At 38.9% G+C, this 17,905-nt stretch overlaps 1 protein-coding gene across 2 annotated transcripts in view; it reads right to left on the bottom strand.

Annotated features, from left to right (window-relative positions):
- Positions 1-5,052: 5,052 nt before the first annotated feature.
- Positions 5,053-17,905, bottom strand: part of HAAO (3-hydroxyanthranilate 3,4-dioxygenase) — a 34,826-nt gene continuing 21,973 nt past the window's right edge. The window contains exons 7-10 of one of the 2 annotated variants that reach the window (XM_059469545.1): positions 10,160-10,305; positions 9,023-9,091; positions 7,800-7,882; positions 5,053-5,963 (exon numbers count right to left, since the gene is read on the bottom strand). In XM_059469545.1, the coding sequence (XP_059325528.1) occupies positions 5,885-5,963; positions 7,800-7,882; positions 9,023-9,091; positions 10,160-10,305 (377 nt within the window). In that variant the 3' untranslated portion in view covers positions 5,053-5,884. The remainder of the gene's footprint in view (positions 5,964-7,799; positions 7,883-9,022; positions 9,092-10,159; positions 10,306-17,905) is intronic. The other variant, XM_059469546.1, reaches the window with a different exon arrangement.

A 17,905-nucleotide genomic window follows, 5' to 3' on the forward strand; every position in this document is an offset into this window, starting at 1 on the left:
GTTCTACAAATTGGCATGTGTTTAGTTGCTTTACACAATTGGATTGTCAAATTTATCTTCAAACTATCAAGTGCATGGTTTGAATGTATGGACAACTCATTGTCTAGAAAAGTTTGCCTGTGCTGAGAGTTTGTAAAGCAGAACTTTACAAACTCCATCATCTTTGGATGTGTGCTTTGGTTTTGCATTCTAAGCACGCTAGGATTTTTTTCTTCAAGAGGAGAAGCATTAAAACGTGATAAAATTTTATTTTTGCTCTAGTTGTATAGCACTTCAGAAGTCCTATTTTTCTCTGCTGTACTAAAGATGTACTCAAATTCCTCACTGAATTTTCAAAAGTGCTTATCCTTAGTTTACTTTGTCATAGTCATGACTTCTTTCTCTGGAGCTTATGAGATTGTATAATGAAGTGTTTTTAGAACCTGAACAGTTTTGCTTCAATTTCAGTGTAATTTATCTCCAAAACCATGAACAGAATTTATTTAGCACTATATTTAGCCATGTACATGTACCTATTTAACAACTGTAAAAACACAAAGCAGTGTTCAAATCTTTGAGTATGTGGTCCTCATGCAATTCCCACTGAATTAGCAGGCCAGAGATCCTGGAGATATATTTAACCTGGAGCAACAATGATTTAGAAAGAATTGTTTTATCATTTGCAGATCTCAAAAAGGGGAGATGATTTCCCTAAAGATGTCACAATTCAAGGGCTTATTTTTGTAATACAAACTGTCTGACTCTGTGTGTGTAAACATCACTCTAGATGTCAAGCTTCCATCAAAATTCCAGTAACATTTCAAGGAAGATTTTTTATTCACTTCTACAATTTTTGGACAACGACTGAAAATATTTTTGATTTGATCCAGCATAGATCTTTCTGTACCAGACAGTGCTAAGACCTGTAGATCAGGTACTTTGAGCTGAGAGGTGGATATTAAATTTTTCTCCTTATTATTACTTTAAAAATCAACAGTTTTACTGTGGGTCCAATCAGGTGTTATTCTGCATCCTTTGATACTGAAGAGTAGCTCTACAATACTTGTGTATTGAAAAAGAAACACAGCAGGAGGTGATGACCTTCATGAGTCTGAAGTGTTCATTCAGGTGCATCTGGCTCGTTAACTGAAAAGAAACTAAATAAAAACACTCCAAAGCCTTAAAATGTCTCCAATATGAACAAACAAGGTGGTTATGTAGGAATTTTTAAAATAGCTTAAGTATTTTTTTCCTTTACTTATATGCAATGATGGTGGGAGGATTGCTTTCTCTGCATCTGTTCTATTAGATGTGACTGGTGAACTGAAATCAGTACAATTAATGTTTTTAACAACAGAATGAAAGCATTTGTTATCTTCATGTAGTAAGAGGAGATTGATTTGCAGGTAAATACTGTGTGGGTCTGAGGAAAAACTTTACTACAACAGTCCTGCTTTTACCAGTTTCCTGATCCACCTCGTCAGTTTTATGCCTCTGGTAGTGTTCACTCAAATAAACAAGCAACATCTAAAAGTAGAGGAAGCAGGGTTCCTCTATTGACTTTTACAAGCTGTCAGTTTATCTATTGCAAGCTCAAATGTAGATAACATTGAATCATTATCATGTCTTAATTTTTCTGTGGATTATTTTGGTTTTGAATTTTTTAATTGGACAATCTTATGCTCTTCTGTTGATCTCAGATATGTTTACTACATGAGCTGTGTGGGTAACTCTCTTCTAGTTCTCTCATAACCATAAACATACATATTTTTCATGAACTTGCTTTTTGTAGGTTTTTTTTCAAGAAAGGGCAGGTGAAGGCTGAAGCTTTATTTGCTGTACCAGGATTATTTAATTTTTAAGTTACTTCAAGCAATACTATTTATTATGAATGGGTGATGATGGTAATCACATATCATTAATCATGTAACCTTGCTAATCAACTATTTTTAAGTGTTGGAATATGAGACCATAGTTAGGAGGAATGCAGTGAGACATACCAATTTATTTCCATCATTCATGTAAGTTAGTATAGCTCAAAATAAGAACCTAAGTACCCTATAAGATCAAGCCTGCCTAGCCTAGGAGTAATAGGAAACATTAATTACTTCAAGTATTTTAATCTATATTGCTAATTTGAATGGAAGACTGACTGTAAGTTCCTTGCTCAATATGAAGTACTGTAATAATGCTTACATCACTCTTTATTTGATTTAAATGCTATAAATATAAATCAAAATACATCTATAGCTAAAAACAAGTGGTTGAGCTTTCTCTTTAAAAGGTTTACCTGTGATCTCCTTGGGGTTAAACATTCTGAAGGCACTGAAAAAGCCCAGGGAAAGCCTTGCTGCTTTAATCAATAGCTGGCAGGGTAAGGCTGCATCACTTTTTCCCATATGAAGTGAAAGGGAAAACTCCTGCTGACCTCTAGGATAGGTGAGATTCTGCCTTGGAATAACTGTGGATGCTTCTAGGTGGATTCAAACTTCTTTGTGTGTATCTCTAAGCTTTCAAATCACCTCAAGCTTGTGATTCTGGACAATGCTGGATGTGTTTAATAATTTATCAAAAATGGTGCAGGTATAGCCTTGTATCTGTGTAGATTTTATTTTAATAATGCTTAGAATATTTATTTGTATAAAGGTTTTACTTTTGAGTCTTGCGGAAGCATCAAACAGCAGATGGTCTGTCTGTGCAATACTGAGCTAATAAGGTTAGCACAATCCTGTCAAAATGTACCAAGTTTGCTAAGTATCAGGTGTCCCAATATCTGTCTGATTTAGATAGAAAGTGAGCATCCAAACCAGGGTGCAGGTGTACCAGGTATAAAAAGAGCTGTAAAGAAAGGCAGTCATGTGTGCGTAAATCATATGAAATGTGTCTTGTCTAAGGCACATGAGGAGTGCCCGGGGATGTTTAGCCTGGAGAAAAGACCAGGGTGTCACCATGATATTTTCTGAAAAATCCCTTTGCCAGGATTTCTTCTCCTGAGAAGATGAGAAGCCTCAGCTTCTCCACGTTTTTCTCCATTCACAGTCCTCTGGAATGTGTTCTGGAGATTGGCCATTAATTAAAAACAATTCACATGTTTGGATGAACAATCACAGCCAGCTGTGTCAGACTGAGTCAGTCACAGGTTTTTACAATTCATTCTTTTCTAGCCTTCTGATGGATCCTTTCTCTTTCTTCAGTATAGTTTTAGTATATAATTTCTTTTAATATAATATCATAAAATACTATATCAGCCTTCTGAGAACATGGAGTCAAATTCTCATCTCTCACCTCATCCTGGGGACCTCACACCACCACACCAGGGAGACCTTATTGTGCTCCACCATTACCTAAAAGTAGGGTCTAGTGAGGTGAGGGTGGGCCTCTTCTCCCAGGCAAACAATATGAGAGGAAAAGTCTCAGGGTGTTCTAGGGGAGAATCAGGTTGGACATAAGGAATAATTTCTTCACAGAAAGCTTTGTTAAACGTTGGAATGGACTGTTGAGTGAGGTGGTGGAGTCACCATTCCTAGGGGTGTTCAAGAAATGACTGGATCTGGTACTTAGTTCCAGCTGACAAGCTGGTGTTCCATCAAAGGTTGGATCTGACAGTCTTGGAGGCCTTCTTGAACCTCAGTGATTCTGTAGGACATGGTTTTGCCAGGTGTGTTTCATGGACAAGCATGAACAAGCACAATGTCAGGAGCGGTGCATTAGGGTACTCTGCAAACAACATGCCTAACTTTGCCACTGACTTTAGCCTGAAGTCCTTCTCTGAGGCAAGACCAGCACTGGAGTCTCCAGACCTGGATGCTGAAGCATCTGCTCAGCTGACTGCACATACACAGAAAGAGCAGCTAAGAGGGCTCCAGGAACTGGATTTGCATTTGCAGAAGGCAAACTTCCTCCTGAGACGAGTAGCATGGGTGCATCTAAATATGAATGTACCATAGTTGGGGCAGTTTAGAACAGATACATTATGGAGGAAGAGCAAAGCACTTGAAAATTATTCACTACATGCCCAGAAGCCCTTTGGAACTATTTGTAAACATAGGAAAAGGGAAGTTGCAGGTTTCACAGTTGAATCACAGTGGTTAAGCACCTTGGAAGGAGTAAATGACAAGTACTCTCTGTGCTCTCATTTGTGCTCTGGCCATAAATAACTATTGAATGAAAGAGAGAGAGGGGAAGGGGAAGGAAATTGGAAACCAAAACAACAGAAATAATTCTCAAAAGATAATATATCTAGAAAACAAAATTCTTTTCTCTTGGTACTTGGTGTTTCACTGTTTTTATAAATCATCTGCTACTGTTTTGATCCTGATTTTTTTTCCATACTTATGGGCCTTAACACTTCTTACCTAGTTCTTAGAAGACAGGAGCTCCTCAATAGAAATAAATTGATGACCTACTAAGTCCTGGTTTCTGATCATGGGCTGTGGCAAAACTGAGGATGATGGAGCTCTGGTTTAGCACTCCTGGTCTTGCACCTAGTGTGTGACTTGGACAGAATTTAGGTGTTCAAGCACAAGTTATAAAAGGCATCATATGTATGGTTTGAGTGGATATCATGGGAGGTACCTAATCTGGAGATGCCTTAACTTTTGTTCTGAAAGTTCCATGGCTCTGGGTGGATGAAGAGCTGCTGGTTATTCTGGATTTTGTTCTACATGTTGCTGTGTTTTACTCACTTATCATTCAGTGTGCAATATTTCTATGATTACCCTGTAACTGCTGGACTAAAAATATAACACTTTGGTGCCCTAGATCCCTCAATCACAGATGTTCACTCAAGCTGTCTATTCTGCAGACACATAAACACACCAGTACCAATGGTAATCAGAAAATATTAATCCCTTGTTCCATTTTTGTGTGTGGCAGCTCACACCTATAACACCCTTAAGGACTGGGTTCAGTTTTGCAAGTTAGGGCCCCTGTTATCAGGAGGATGAAGGAAAGTTCTGCTGTATGCTTTGCTAGAAAAGCTGCTGATGTTAAATACAAGTTATAGATTAAAGCCAAGGCATGAGATGAATGAACACATCTCTTTCTCATGAGATGAATGAACAATAAAACACATATGAAATCTCAGTTTAATGAGGTTTATAGGTGATAGATGAAACAAATATTTTTCTGAACTTAATTAGAAATAAAAAAAATCAGGAATCAGAAACTTTTGCTATCTCAAATATTTAATTGATAATACCTGCAGGTATCTAAGCAACCTGTTTTCTGATGACAATGTGAAGAACAATTAACTAAAACCAAGACAAAAACTCTTCTGCAGAGTTCTTGGAATAAAAGCAGCAAAATATAATTTGACATTTATTATTTCTGCCAGAAACTTCATTGTTCAAAAAGAAGTAGCTGTTAATAGAAACTGATTATAATAATTTTTCTGCTTTCTTGTCCCTTAACATACCTCTAAAGGTGAATTTGACTTGAATATTCTGCTGCACAGGAGCACACCCATGACCCAGGCGCTCCTGTTTAGTCCCATTGCAGGGCTATGTTCAGTGTAGCATGCACACAGCATCCAGCCTGTTACCTAAGAAGTGTAACACTATCTGTCCCATCTCCTTTTCTACATCTTGTGGCAGAGACTTGCCTTTCAAAGGAATCTAGTTTAATCTAGATAGTATCAGGTATTACTATATAAGTAATCCTGCTACTTGGATATGTTGTCATTTTCCTTTCAGATAAAATCAAAACACTAGATCTTAAAAAAATACTGATTACATGTTTTGCTAAAACTTTAAACTACTTGGGGAAAAAAATTTAATTGGGCACAGCACTTGACTCCACTTAATCATTTTGTTAGAGTATTCAAATTTCCAGGCATTCTGAGTAGAATATAATTAAGGTAGGTAGGTTAAAACTTGGTAATCCTGAAAGCCAAGTGACACAGGAGTTATTTATAAGGCTGCTTGCGTTTTGGATCCTGAGCGATGCAGAGAGCACCACAATCTTCTGCTCTTTTCCAGCAGTACCTGGAAGAATTGAAAGAGAGAAGATGCAATGTGTATAGACGGAAATCACAGACTCAAACCAACAAATGAAACATGGATGATACTGAAAAGGAGGAGCAGGCACTTGATCAGCTTCAGCCATGCTCTATAGCTTCCTTTCCATTCTGGAAGCTATTTTCCTTTAAGTGTATCACATGTTTCAAGGTTATCAAACAGCTGTATATATCCTACTCCAGGAAGGGAGCTGTGTTCTTAGCCTGAACCCCAAATCTTCCTGCATTGATGTTGATTAAGCCTGTTCTGATGCTTCTAGCAACTGCTGTGAGTTGAGTGCCTGTGGGTAGTTTCAGGACATATATCTTTATACAGGGTCTTTTTCCCTCCCCTTTTTGCCTTCCTTTTCCCCCCCCTTTTTGCCTTCCTTTTCCCCCCCCTTTTTGCCTTCCTTTTCCCCCCCTTTTTGCCTTCCTTTTCCCCCCCTTTTTGCCTTCCTTTTCCCCCCCTTTTTGCCTTCCTTTTCCCCCCCTTTTTGCCTTCCTTTTCCCCCCCCTTTTTGCCTTCCTTTTTCCCCCCTTTTTGCCTTCCTTTTTCCCCCCTTTTTGCCTTCCTTTTTCCCCCCTTTTTGCCTTCCTTTTCCCCCCCTTTTTGCCTTCCTTTTCCCCCCCTTTTTGCCTTCCTTTCCCCCCCCTTTTTGCCTTCCTTTCCCCCCCCTTTTTGCCTTCCTTTCCCCCCCCTTTTTGCCTTCCTTTCCCCCCCCTTTTTGCCTTCCTTTCCCCCCCCTTTTTGCCTTCCTTTTCCCCCCCCTTTTTGCCTTCCTTTTTCCCCCCCTTTTTGCCTTCCTTTTTCCCCCCCTTTTTGCCTTCCTTTTTCCCCCCCTTTTTGCCTTCCTTTTTCCCCCCCTTTTTGCCTTCCTTTTCCCCCCCCTTTTTGCCTTCCTTTTCCCCCCCCTTTTTGCCTTCCTTTTCCCCCCCCTTTTTGCCTTCCTTTTCCCCCCCCTTTTTGCCTTCCTTTTTCCCCCCCTTTTTGCCTTCCTTTTCCCCCCCCTTTTTGCCTTCCTTTTCCCCCCCCTTTTTGCCTTCCTTTTCCCCCCCCTTTTTGCCTTCCTTTTCCCCCCCCTTTTTGCCTTCCTTTTTCCCCCCCTTTTTGCCTTCCTTTTTCCCCCCCTTTTTGCCTTCCTTTTTCCCCCCCTTTTTGCCTTCCTTTTTTCCCCCCCTTTTTGCCTTCCTTTTTCCCCCCCTTTTTGCCTTCCTTTTTCCCCCCCTTTTTGCCTTCCTTTTTCCCCCCCTTTTTGCCTTCCTTTTTCCCCCCCTTTTTGCCTTCCTTTTTCCCCCCCTTTTTGCCTTCCTTTTTCCCCCCCTTTTTGCCTTCCTTTTTCCCCCCCTTTTTGCCTTCCTTTTTCCCCCCCTTTTTGCCTTCCTTTTTCCCCCCCTTTTTGCCTTCCTTTTTCCCCCCCTTTTTGCCTTCCTTTTTCCCCCCCTTTTTGCCTTCCTTTTTCCCCCCCTTTTTGCCTTCCTTTTTCCCCCCCTTTTTGCCTTCCTTTTTCCCCCCCTTTTTGCCTTCCTTTTTCCCCCCCTTTTTGCCTTCCTTTTTCCCCCCCTTTTTGCCTTCCTTTTTCCCCCTTCTTTTTTCTTTTTTCTCTCCAGCTTTTATCATAAGAGGTGAACTAGAATGAATATCTGGCTTTTCCTCCTGAAAACACTTTTGCCCCAAGAAATAACAGGCTATTACAAATCCTGCATTCACAGATGCTGTGTTTCTGCCCCAGTGATGCCCAACACAGTGTGCACTGAATACACAGAATTTATGTGGCTGGAAGCTGGGGGATCACCCTCTGAGCCCCTGCTCATCTCTACTCACACAGACTGGGCACGGACAAGCAGGCTGTCACCAGCAGAGAGAGTCAGGGTTTTACCATCCATGGCAACAGTCGATGTGCCCTCCTGAAAGGAAAGAAGGCTTTTAGTTTTCCATGTCCTGTCCCCAGCAGAAAGAAAATGCTGCATGTACAGAAATCAGTCCTACTGAAAGAACACCTCAAACCTGTTCTTTTTCATGAGGTCTAGCTAAAAAATATTCAGTTGATCTTGTCTGTCTAACACTATTATCATCAATAAAAATGTTTCTTTGTTCATAAAAAATGAACTATCATAAAGCAGCAACCCATGGCCTGATTCTTGGGGTACATTGCCACCAATCTAAGCTAGCAGCCTACAAGTTGGTACAACTCCAGAAATTACAGAGACAATCTTCTGGAGTAGTTTAAGCTCCTGTCCTACTTTTCTGATTCTTCATAGCTTTTTAAGTCTTGAGGAGCAATTCACAAGTCGGCAGGGGGTTGACTGAAATTGCTGAGTCGCTCCATATTGGAATGCACTGGTTATTATCTTGTCAGGCAGGGGAGACAGGTTCTTGCCAGCCACAAGGTCTTGATTCCACAGGCTGATGTAAGCTGCAGTGTAAACAAATGTCCTTCAAGATTATGATTTCTTTAATTAGCATTTGATAGTCCCTGTGAATTTCAACAGAAGAGGAACTAATAGAAATATCTGCCTCCCGAGCTAGCCTGACTTGTGTAAGCAAAAATTAGCTTTTCTTTGGGTTGCAAATGCATTCTAGAAGCAAGTTGAATGAAGGACAGCTGGATCACCTGCAATTCTGAGTGAATATAAGCAAGTTTTCAGACTTATTTATTAGCTTATTCTACGTGATTCCAGTTTGACTTCAGGATGAGGGCAAATGTTTCAAGGCAGAACTATAAGAGGTGATGTTGCTTTATTGCTTGAGCTCATATATTTACAGGATATAGCCTAGGTAGTGTGCATTAAAATTCCCAACGAGGATGGATGCCAGTATCTCTGTCATCAACGTACATGAGGAGGAAAGAGAGGCTATTTTTATTCTGGCAGCACTTTACAGTTATTTTTCATTACAGTTTAAAGCTGAAAGGTGGTGCCTATTGGTGATCTTTTCTGTGAGAAGGAAGGGAATCATTCCAGTTTCTGTTGCTAGAAGGCTTTACTACTGTTCAGTCTGAACTTAAACATGAACTCATCAGTTAACAAGTGTGAATTGCCACATACCAGCTGCCATATCCAGATATCTGAATCCTTTTTACTTTTATCAGTTGTTCCTGGTCCATAAGCTATAGCCTAAAAAAAAAAGTAATGGTTTCATCCAAATGACCAAAGTGTCCATATTTGTCTCCCAACAGCATTTAAAACATTCTATTTTTAGAGGAGAATATTCATAGAAGATGACATTATTTTTACAGACATTAAAATTCACACTATGTTTGGTTTTCTCATATTGATTCCTACTGATAAAAAGGGAGCTGGTCACACCTGCCACTCCTTATGCTCCTCTGCATCCTTGCTTATCTACTCCTCCTGCCTCCTCCCACTCTCAGCTTTGCATCTATATGTTTCCTGCTTCTGTTCCTGGAACAAGCACTTCCTCCTCATGAACTCTGGGCCCTGTCAAGAGCCCATTGAAGTAGAAAGGCTTCTTCCATTAACATTAAAAATGCTGCAGACAGGACTTAATCTTTGTCATTTTCTATCCCCTCTGTGTTCTTCCTGACATTCCCACACTCTGTCACTTTGCTGTCAGCTGTATTGGGTTCTTTGGAGTGTGACTCCAAGTAATTCTGGGGAAGAATATGTTTTGTAAACATCACGTGTACAGCACAGATACCAAATGTTGACAGCTTCATTTACACCCAAACTAGGCTGTGTTTGACAAAACTGTGAAGTGGAATGTTTTAGGGCAGCCCAGGCTCTCTGGTTGCTGTCCAGTTTTTCTTGTTTCCACTTTACATAGATGGAAGGGGAGGAAAAAAAAAAGTGTTTACACACCCAGATTAGACTTGGACCACGAATGCTGCTCAAACACATAAAGAAGCTTGATTGGCAGCACACTCGTGCTTCTGATTTGGGAAATATGGAGAGAGGGACTGGGGAATAAATGAACTGTTTTACTCCCAAAGGAAATGAACAGAAATGCAGTTCAGGTTGATTCTGGACATGGAAGTAATGAAAAGAAAAAAGCCCCTGCCCTAAGCCAATCAAATCAATGGACAAAAGACAGGGGTGCATAACTTTGTCTACTGACTGTATATTGATCCCAAGCCTGGATTCATTCATTCTGAGCAGTAGGCACCAATAATCTGTAAATTTAAAAATATCTCTTTTTTTAATAGAGAAATGATACCCCCTTACCTCTGTTTCAAAGTTATCTCCAAACATACTCAAGGACTTTTTCTGTTTTATTTCACCACGATGGTCATTTAACCAGCTTGAGAAGGAAAATGGCTCCATTACAGAAGTGGAATTCAGTGGGAAAGGTGTTTCTTTCAGGAGTTCATCTGTAAGCAAGGCAGAGGGCTATCAGTGACAGACCTTGCTTCCCTTGGTCTTTGCAAACATTTTAATTGAGGGATCAATTTACAGACACTATCTAGCCAACAGTTTTAATGATTAGCAGTGTTATGGTCATTATCAGGACTTTTTGAGATTGCAAGCTGCATATGTTATTTGTGAGTCTTGATGGAGTGACTACAAAGATGTCAGAATGTGCATTCAAACAGTGTGCAATATCCTACCTAGTTCTTCCTGACATAGTCCTCATTCTCTTTCAGACCACCTTTTGCTCTTGTAAAATATGATGATGTGTCATCTCTGAGCCTTTGCTCACATCATATCCCTCTAAAAGAGGACTTGGGTCTATAGAACAAGGTTATTCTACATCTCTCACATAGTTAGCACTGGCTTCTATGTTTCTTCTCCTTTATGCTTCTTCTCCCCTAGTTTTTTAAATACACTGGCCACAGTGAATCAAACAGAGTAGTACAACTTAAAATTTAATACAACGCATTTTTTGTGGAGTTCTTGGAGCATGTCATGGCTTTGGTTTTGGTAGCTCAATTTAATTTCCAGTAATTCTCCTTCCTAAATAATTTGATTTAAAATAGCTGGAGGACTAATTGCCATATAGCTGGCAAAATTCATGCTGCATGTTGCTGGTATATGAAATGAGCTTTAGTTATTTAGCAGCTCACAGGGAAGTGCAGAGACAGAGCAATTGCCTTGGTGATTCTGTGTAGTTTGTTCTGAGATACCATGGGAGAACACCCATTGAGTAATTTCAAGCAGTAATGCCAACCAGATGCTGGGAACACTCCCTGGATGGTTTGGTCCCAAATGTATTGTGGTAATAAACCTGCAGCCAAATCTTGGTCTCAGTGCTAGGAATAGAACAGCTCTTTTTTTAAGTATTAGTGTATTCATTATGCAGTATTCTTTTGGTTCTGTTCTAATGCTGAATTTCCCTGCTCTGCAGTGTTTTGAATGTAATATTTCAGTTTTTCATTGAAGACCATTTTGTATGCAGCCTTGGAACAACAGTGGGAGGGTCAGTGTATGCAGTGTACTGAAGATGCTGTTTCTGCTCATAGGATCTCAATAAACACTGGGTACAACCATCTCCAGATAATCTGGGTGGGATCCTACCCCTTTTGTTGTAGAAACAAAATTTTGCTATTCAAATTTCTTCTCCATTATTTTGGGAGGTTCGAGTTGCTAACCCACTGTGGTCCCTTGACCTCACGTGTGCTGTGATTTTGTGATATTAAAATAATTATATTTTAAAAAATAATTTCTCTTGGAAATGCCTTTTTCAGGAAATTCTGAAAGTAATCTGAAGAAATCTGTAGCAAAATTTATTGTACAAAATTTATTCAAACATTTATTGTTTGAAAATTTTCTTCTGCAGGTTTTTGTTTTTTTAAAAAAAACTTCCTACTTTTACATTATTTAAATCAAATATTTTAAACAACTTTTACTGAAAAGCAAACTTGTCCAGAGAAACTAAGAAGCACCAAAGGAAAAAGAAAGCCTTTACATTAGATTTACTTTTTCTGAACTTGTAAGCATTAACATGATCTATTCTTGAATGTTCTATATATTGTCGGATAACACTAAAATGCAGTGTAAAGGTATTTGGTGATTTAGTTTTGGTGCTTCATTTTCTCACTGTAATATGACTGCTTGGGGTTTTTTCCTTAATTTTCACAGGTTCATCAAACATCCTTTGGAGGTAATTAGGAACACAAACACACTTTGTCCTTAAATTATGGATATGTGCAAATGAGATTTGAGTGAAAAATTGCTTTTTTGACTAGGGACTGATGTGAAACAAAGGTCTAAAATATTATGATATATGTTCAGACACAGCAGAGGAAGAAAAGAAAATTTATCAGAAATTTTATGAGAAAGTACTCGATGCAACTGGTGCTCCAAAAGACATTAAAATATTTTGTTCTATTAATAACAGAAATCTTTACCAGTTGTTTTTGGTTTATTTTGTTTTCAGATTAAAACTCATCATTTGAATTCAGAAAAGTTCACTGTAGTTTTGGAATACCAGAAAGTTACCCATTAGTAGACTTTCTACTGAAATGCATGTCCTGGTTGTGAGAGGTATATGGGGTTTTGGTGGTGGGTTGTTTATTTGTTTGTTTGCTTTTAAAGAAATAAAAGCATATGGGAGCTGGTAGGATAAGAGACAAATACTGAGATACCAAAAAATACTGAGATGTTGTGAGTATCCTGCTCAACCTGGGGAATATTTCTTCTCCACAGTTTAAGAATTCCAGCATCAAGCTGACAAGTAAATTCAGATTTTATATGCTGGAGAATGAATAGCAAAAAGCAGAGTCTCAAGGATGGGCGTTGTGGTGTTTTGTGCAAGGAGAATTATGAATGTTCCCCATGAGCTGCAAGGAACTTGGGGTAAAAAAGAAATCCAAAGTACTTGTTTATATTTTGACCAAGAAGCAAGACAAATCTAGAAATAAGAAGTTTAAGTTTGTAGTTTAACTTCTGTCTGTTATTCTCCATAAAGAGAATTTCGCTATTTTCCTCTTTCTGCTGATCTCTGACTCTGGTTGCCCTGATCAGCTGGGACAAAACATGGGAGACAACAGCAGAGAGTGGCCTGTGCCTGCTCAGGGCCAGTGTAAGTGCAATGCATCCTGCACTTACTGCACTGCCCTTTCTCGCTTGTGACAGACAGCCACCATCTAACAGTTTATTTTGCTTTCAAGTGAAGGTGGGCTTTTCTTTATTTAGACTTTAAGTTCCTCAGTTCAGAGCTCTTTTTTTTTGACACTTGTCTTATCAGCAGGCCCTAGCCTGTGATGGGGTATTGGCTTAATACTATCTTTGATGTTAAGGGCACTTGCTCAGTGACAGCATAATGGCCTTTGAAAGCTGTGCCTGCATGGAATTAAGCTTTTAGTGTGACCTGCTATGATGACTTGATTATCTTTTACTGCAGAGCAAATGAGAGAGCGCTGTGGTGATGAGGTACGTGACAGATGTGTGACATTATCAATAGACTGCTTGGCTGAGTCCTTATTTAACCCTGATGCTGATCCCTTGCCTGATGCCAAGAGCTGTAGGTGTCCTAATGCTTGTGAACTTGAGCTAACAAGCTACAATGAAGAGGATCCAACCTCTTGCAGTTCCACACATATTGGAGTTGAAGCCTGGTGCTACTAAAGGAACTGAGTATTTCTAATCAGGCTAATGGCTTATATTTAGATATTGTTGCATATATTTCTATTTAGCCTGTACATTTGCTTTCAACTCAGTATCTGAGGAAGTGCAAGCCTGTGTTCCTGGAGTTCTGTTCTAGCAATACTGTGAGACAAGGAGACAACATGTTTAAAGATGGGAAAAGTAAAAATATGCCAGCAAAATGCAAGAAAATTGCACTTCTAAGCTAGACAGCTAATAGTCTGGTGTAGGTTTTTCCAAGTATTATAACACTATGTGGAACATCAAATCTAATATTTTCTTACATTTTCAGACATCCATTTAAAGGTTCAATACTGAAGTCCATTTCTGCAGATCATTACTATTAAAAATTTATATCACAGTTCTTTATGGGATTATAGCTTTTTTCAGATTTTAATTACAATGTGATGATATCATGTTAAGCTGAAAAAATGTCATGTTTACAGAATGAGTTTTTAAATATTTAAGAAAGGAAATTACAGGTTTTAGAGGAACTTGACTTCGGTTAAACAATATTGAACTGTAGTGAGACTGTGAGTATTAAACTGGGCAAAGGGGAGAACAGCTTGTGAGAAAAGAGCAAGTTGAATGTACAGGTAGTTACAGCCTCAGCAGAGACTATCTAAAGAAGAGTCTGAGCTTGCTGGGAGTGCTGTGCTTCTGACGCAGTAAAGAGAACAGGTAAAGAAGGCTGACAGTGACCTACCAGGAGCATGTGGCTGATCTGCTTAATTCATATGTAACCTGGAAGCCTTCCCTTCCCTTCCCTTCCCTTCCCTTCCCTTCCCTTCCCTTCCCTTCCCTTCCCTTCCCTTCCCTTCCCTTCCCTTCCCTTCCCTTCCCTTCCCTTCCCTTCCCTTCCCTTCCCTTCCCTTCCCTTCCCTTCCCTTCCCTTCCCTTCCCTTCCCTTCCCTTCCCTTCCCTTCCCTTCCCTTCCCTTCCCTTCCCTTCCCTTCCCTTCCCTTCCCTTCCCTTCCCTTCCCTTCCCTTCCCTTCCCTTCCCTTCCCTTCCCTTCCCTTCCCTTCCCTTCCCTTCCCTTCCCTTCCCTTCCCTTCCCTTCCCTTCCCTTCCCTTCCCTTCCCTTCCCTTCCCTTCCCTTCCCTTCCCTTCCCTTCCCTTCCCTTGTGATGGTCCTGAGCTTTCCTGTCAAGAAATCAAACCATGTCATTCTGCTGAGCCCTGCTATCCCCAAGCTCTTCTCATAGCTCTCATTTCTTCAAGATTTGTTCAAAGGAAAAGAGCAATAAAGCACTTGAAGTATATCAAAATAAGGTCAACTAATTGCATGTTGACTTTATGAAAAAACTGTATCTTTCAGTGATGTGTCACCCTTCACTTGTAGACAGAGCATTCTAGATGGAACAAGGTTCAAATCATTAAATCCCCATATATTCTTATTAATTATCCTACCATCCTGACGTGCTGTGCTGCCTCAGTCTGTCCCTACATGCTGTGCCCCATCTCCATGCAAGGATGTGACACAGTCCATTACAAATGGTGTCTCCCCCAATAGCATCACAAGACATCATTCAAAGTGGAGTAATTGAATCCTCTTTGTTTTTTCATCCTTTAACTGAGTGTCAAATGGCCCAGACTACTTGTGAATTATTTTAAAATTATGTATTAATTTATTTCTGCACACTTTCTAATCATCATTTCCATGTCTTCAATACTATATCATAATGAATAATTCCAGTGATAGAGTTTTGCAGCATTTCACATTTAATTGCCAATGCCAGTAATAATACATTCCCTAGGATGTTTTTCCCATATGTGCCTACCTAATTTCTGTGAAAAGTCTGTTTTATTTTCCAAGTTAACAGAAATGTCAATGAGACTAGTAGGATTTTAATACCACTGCAAGTAAAACCATTGAAATGAGGGATATAATTTCAGACATCTGGGTTTTAGCCCAGTCCATATAAAAATCCAGAGTGAAAGCACTGAGAGTGACTGATTACTCTAAGGGTTGTTGCTTCATTTCCCTGTTGTGGAATATAGATGCAGAAGCATTTAGTTGAAAATACAGCACTCACTTGGTGCAACCATATGTTTCCATGTGTAAATGTATTCTTTTTTTGTAGCATGTCCTGAGAATTGTCATGACTGCTAATTTATGACTTGTCCATGTAATTATTTCTAGGCAGATTTTTCTTTGTGTCATTAAATCTATGCTGGAAACTGAACAAGCTTTTTTTTTCCTAATTGAAACTAAGAAGTTTGAGAAAAGCTTTGAAAAATATTTTATAATAAAGAAATATAGCTTTTTCAAAAGGAGATGTCATCAGCCAGAAGGAAAGGAACAAATTAAACAAAAAAAAAAAAGTCACTATTATGGCCATAATTTTTTAAAGGTTTTTCATTATCTAGCTAGGTTATTGTAATTAAGAATTATAAATTGTATTGAGAAATGCTGTCCACTCATCCAATCCTAACATAAAGAATCTTAATTCTGTTTCTGAATCTGCCTTTTATAACTCAGGGCATTTCATTAATCCTCTTTGTATGTAACTTCAGTTTGCATAGAATGGGAATAGGATACTTCATTATGACAGGAGTTGAGACCTCACTCTCTTGGTGAGACAAGGATTTTTACAGCATGTGTGAGCTATTACCACTAAATAGCCTTAGAAACACTAGTGAAAATATCAGACAAACTCCATTAGTGAGTCTTCTGTTTCAGATGTTGCTGTCTGGGGAGCATTTAAGAATGTAAGGAAGAAAGAAGCTACTTTATTAGAGAGGACATACCTGCTGTGAAACTGCTGAGCTTTATAACTCTTAAATATTTCTTATTTGTTTCACAAAAGTCTGAATAGAAAGGAAAACAGCTCTATAGGGCATTTCTTCCTATTGCCCTGATAGGTTTATTGTGTACATTATGCACTGTATGTATGTATGTATAGATCAGTAGTGGCTTGGTTCATGTGGTGAAGCATCACGAGAGCTCCCAGAGCCTGTAGTTTATGTTTTGCCCCTCTATGAGGAGGCTCACTTGAGAATATTGTGGGAGAAGCAGATTTATTCCTGAAGACTTTCTTGGGGTTTTTTTTTGGTGTTGTCTTTAGCAGCTCTGGGCTCTGAGAGCCTAATGAACCTTTTGGCTCCAGAGAATATGCAGCCTGCAGTCCTCAGTCTTGGATGATCCACTGTAGGTTGGAACTAAAAAAACTCAGTAAAGTTTTCATATGGAAAATTATAGCAGCCCTACTCCAGACATTGTGATCCTACTTTATTTCTGCATTAAATATTGCTGACTTAGGTTGGTCTGTCTGAGTAGCTCATTTTCATTATGAGCTCTGTACTCATTAGGGACTGGAGTCCTCATTTAAATATGAGAGGAGAGGAAATAGATGAAATGTGAGAGGTAACATGCTCATAAGAATTGAAGGGTTTTATTATATGGCTCTATCCTCTTCTTCCACCTACATATCCTTTGCAGTTTGGGTACAGATTGAGGACAGAAATCAACATGACTTGGATATTACTTAAATGATTGCATATGACAGGCTAAAGATGAATAGTGTGTTTATATGGTCATCTTTGCCAGAAGAGAGCAATGAGGATGATAGAGAAAAGGGGAAGATTCAAGTTGTTGATAAAAGTTACAGAGATGGTTTGTGGGGAACTGTACAATTTTGATGGGTCTAGGCAGTTTAAAATTATTTAGTCTATGTATTGGTTAGTCCTTAATAGGATATTCCTTAATATCTAAATGCTCATATACTGTTTTTTTCTAAATACAAGTACTCAGAGCAGAAAGGAGTACCATGTTATAGAAGAGAAGGAATGATCCATTTAGGTGTGTTGGAAGTCCTTCAAGATGAGAATAAAGAGAATCAAATAGTCAATTTTGTAAACAGATACATAGCAAATAAATTTTATGTTCAAAATTAGCATTCTTATTTGGGAAAAAAATACCACAGAGACAGTATCTTTAGAATTATTTCAATGTACTGAAAACAGAAAGGCACAAATGTTTATACAGTTATTTGAAGTTCAAAACATGGCCTTGTACTTGCTCTAGTGCAAATACAGACAGATTTTATTTCTGCATGTTTTTAGTTTTCTGAAGTAGTTTTAATTGAATTAACATTGCCCACTAGCCAGTTAACTGGAAAGGAAGAAGAAAAATAGAAGAAAAAATATCTGTTTTTTTTTTTATATATCAGTGAAACAAGACTGAGCAGCAAATATTGTCTATGGAGGTTCATTGGATTAGCTACAGAAGATGACCACACAGAAGCTGATTTTTATAGTGCTGAACTTACCCTTATAATTTCTTTAGCACTGCTGAGACCACAGAACATTTACAGAGCATGCCCTAGGCTCATTGGCAACCCCTGCTCCACTGACTGAAGAAAATACCTATTTTTTCATGCTCA

The sequence above is a fragment of the Ammospiza nelsoni genome, chromosome 3 (assembly GCF_027579445.1).
Source record: "Ammospiza nelsoni isolate bAmmNel1 chromosome 3, bAmmNel1.pri, whole genome shotgun sequence".
NCBI lineage: Eukaryota > Metazoa > Chordata > Aves > Passeriformes > Passerellidae > Ammospiza > Ammospiza nelsoni.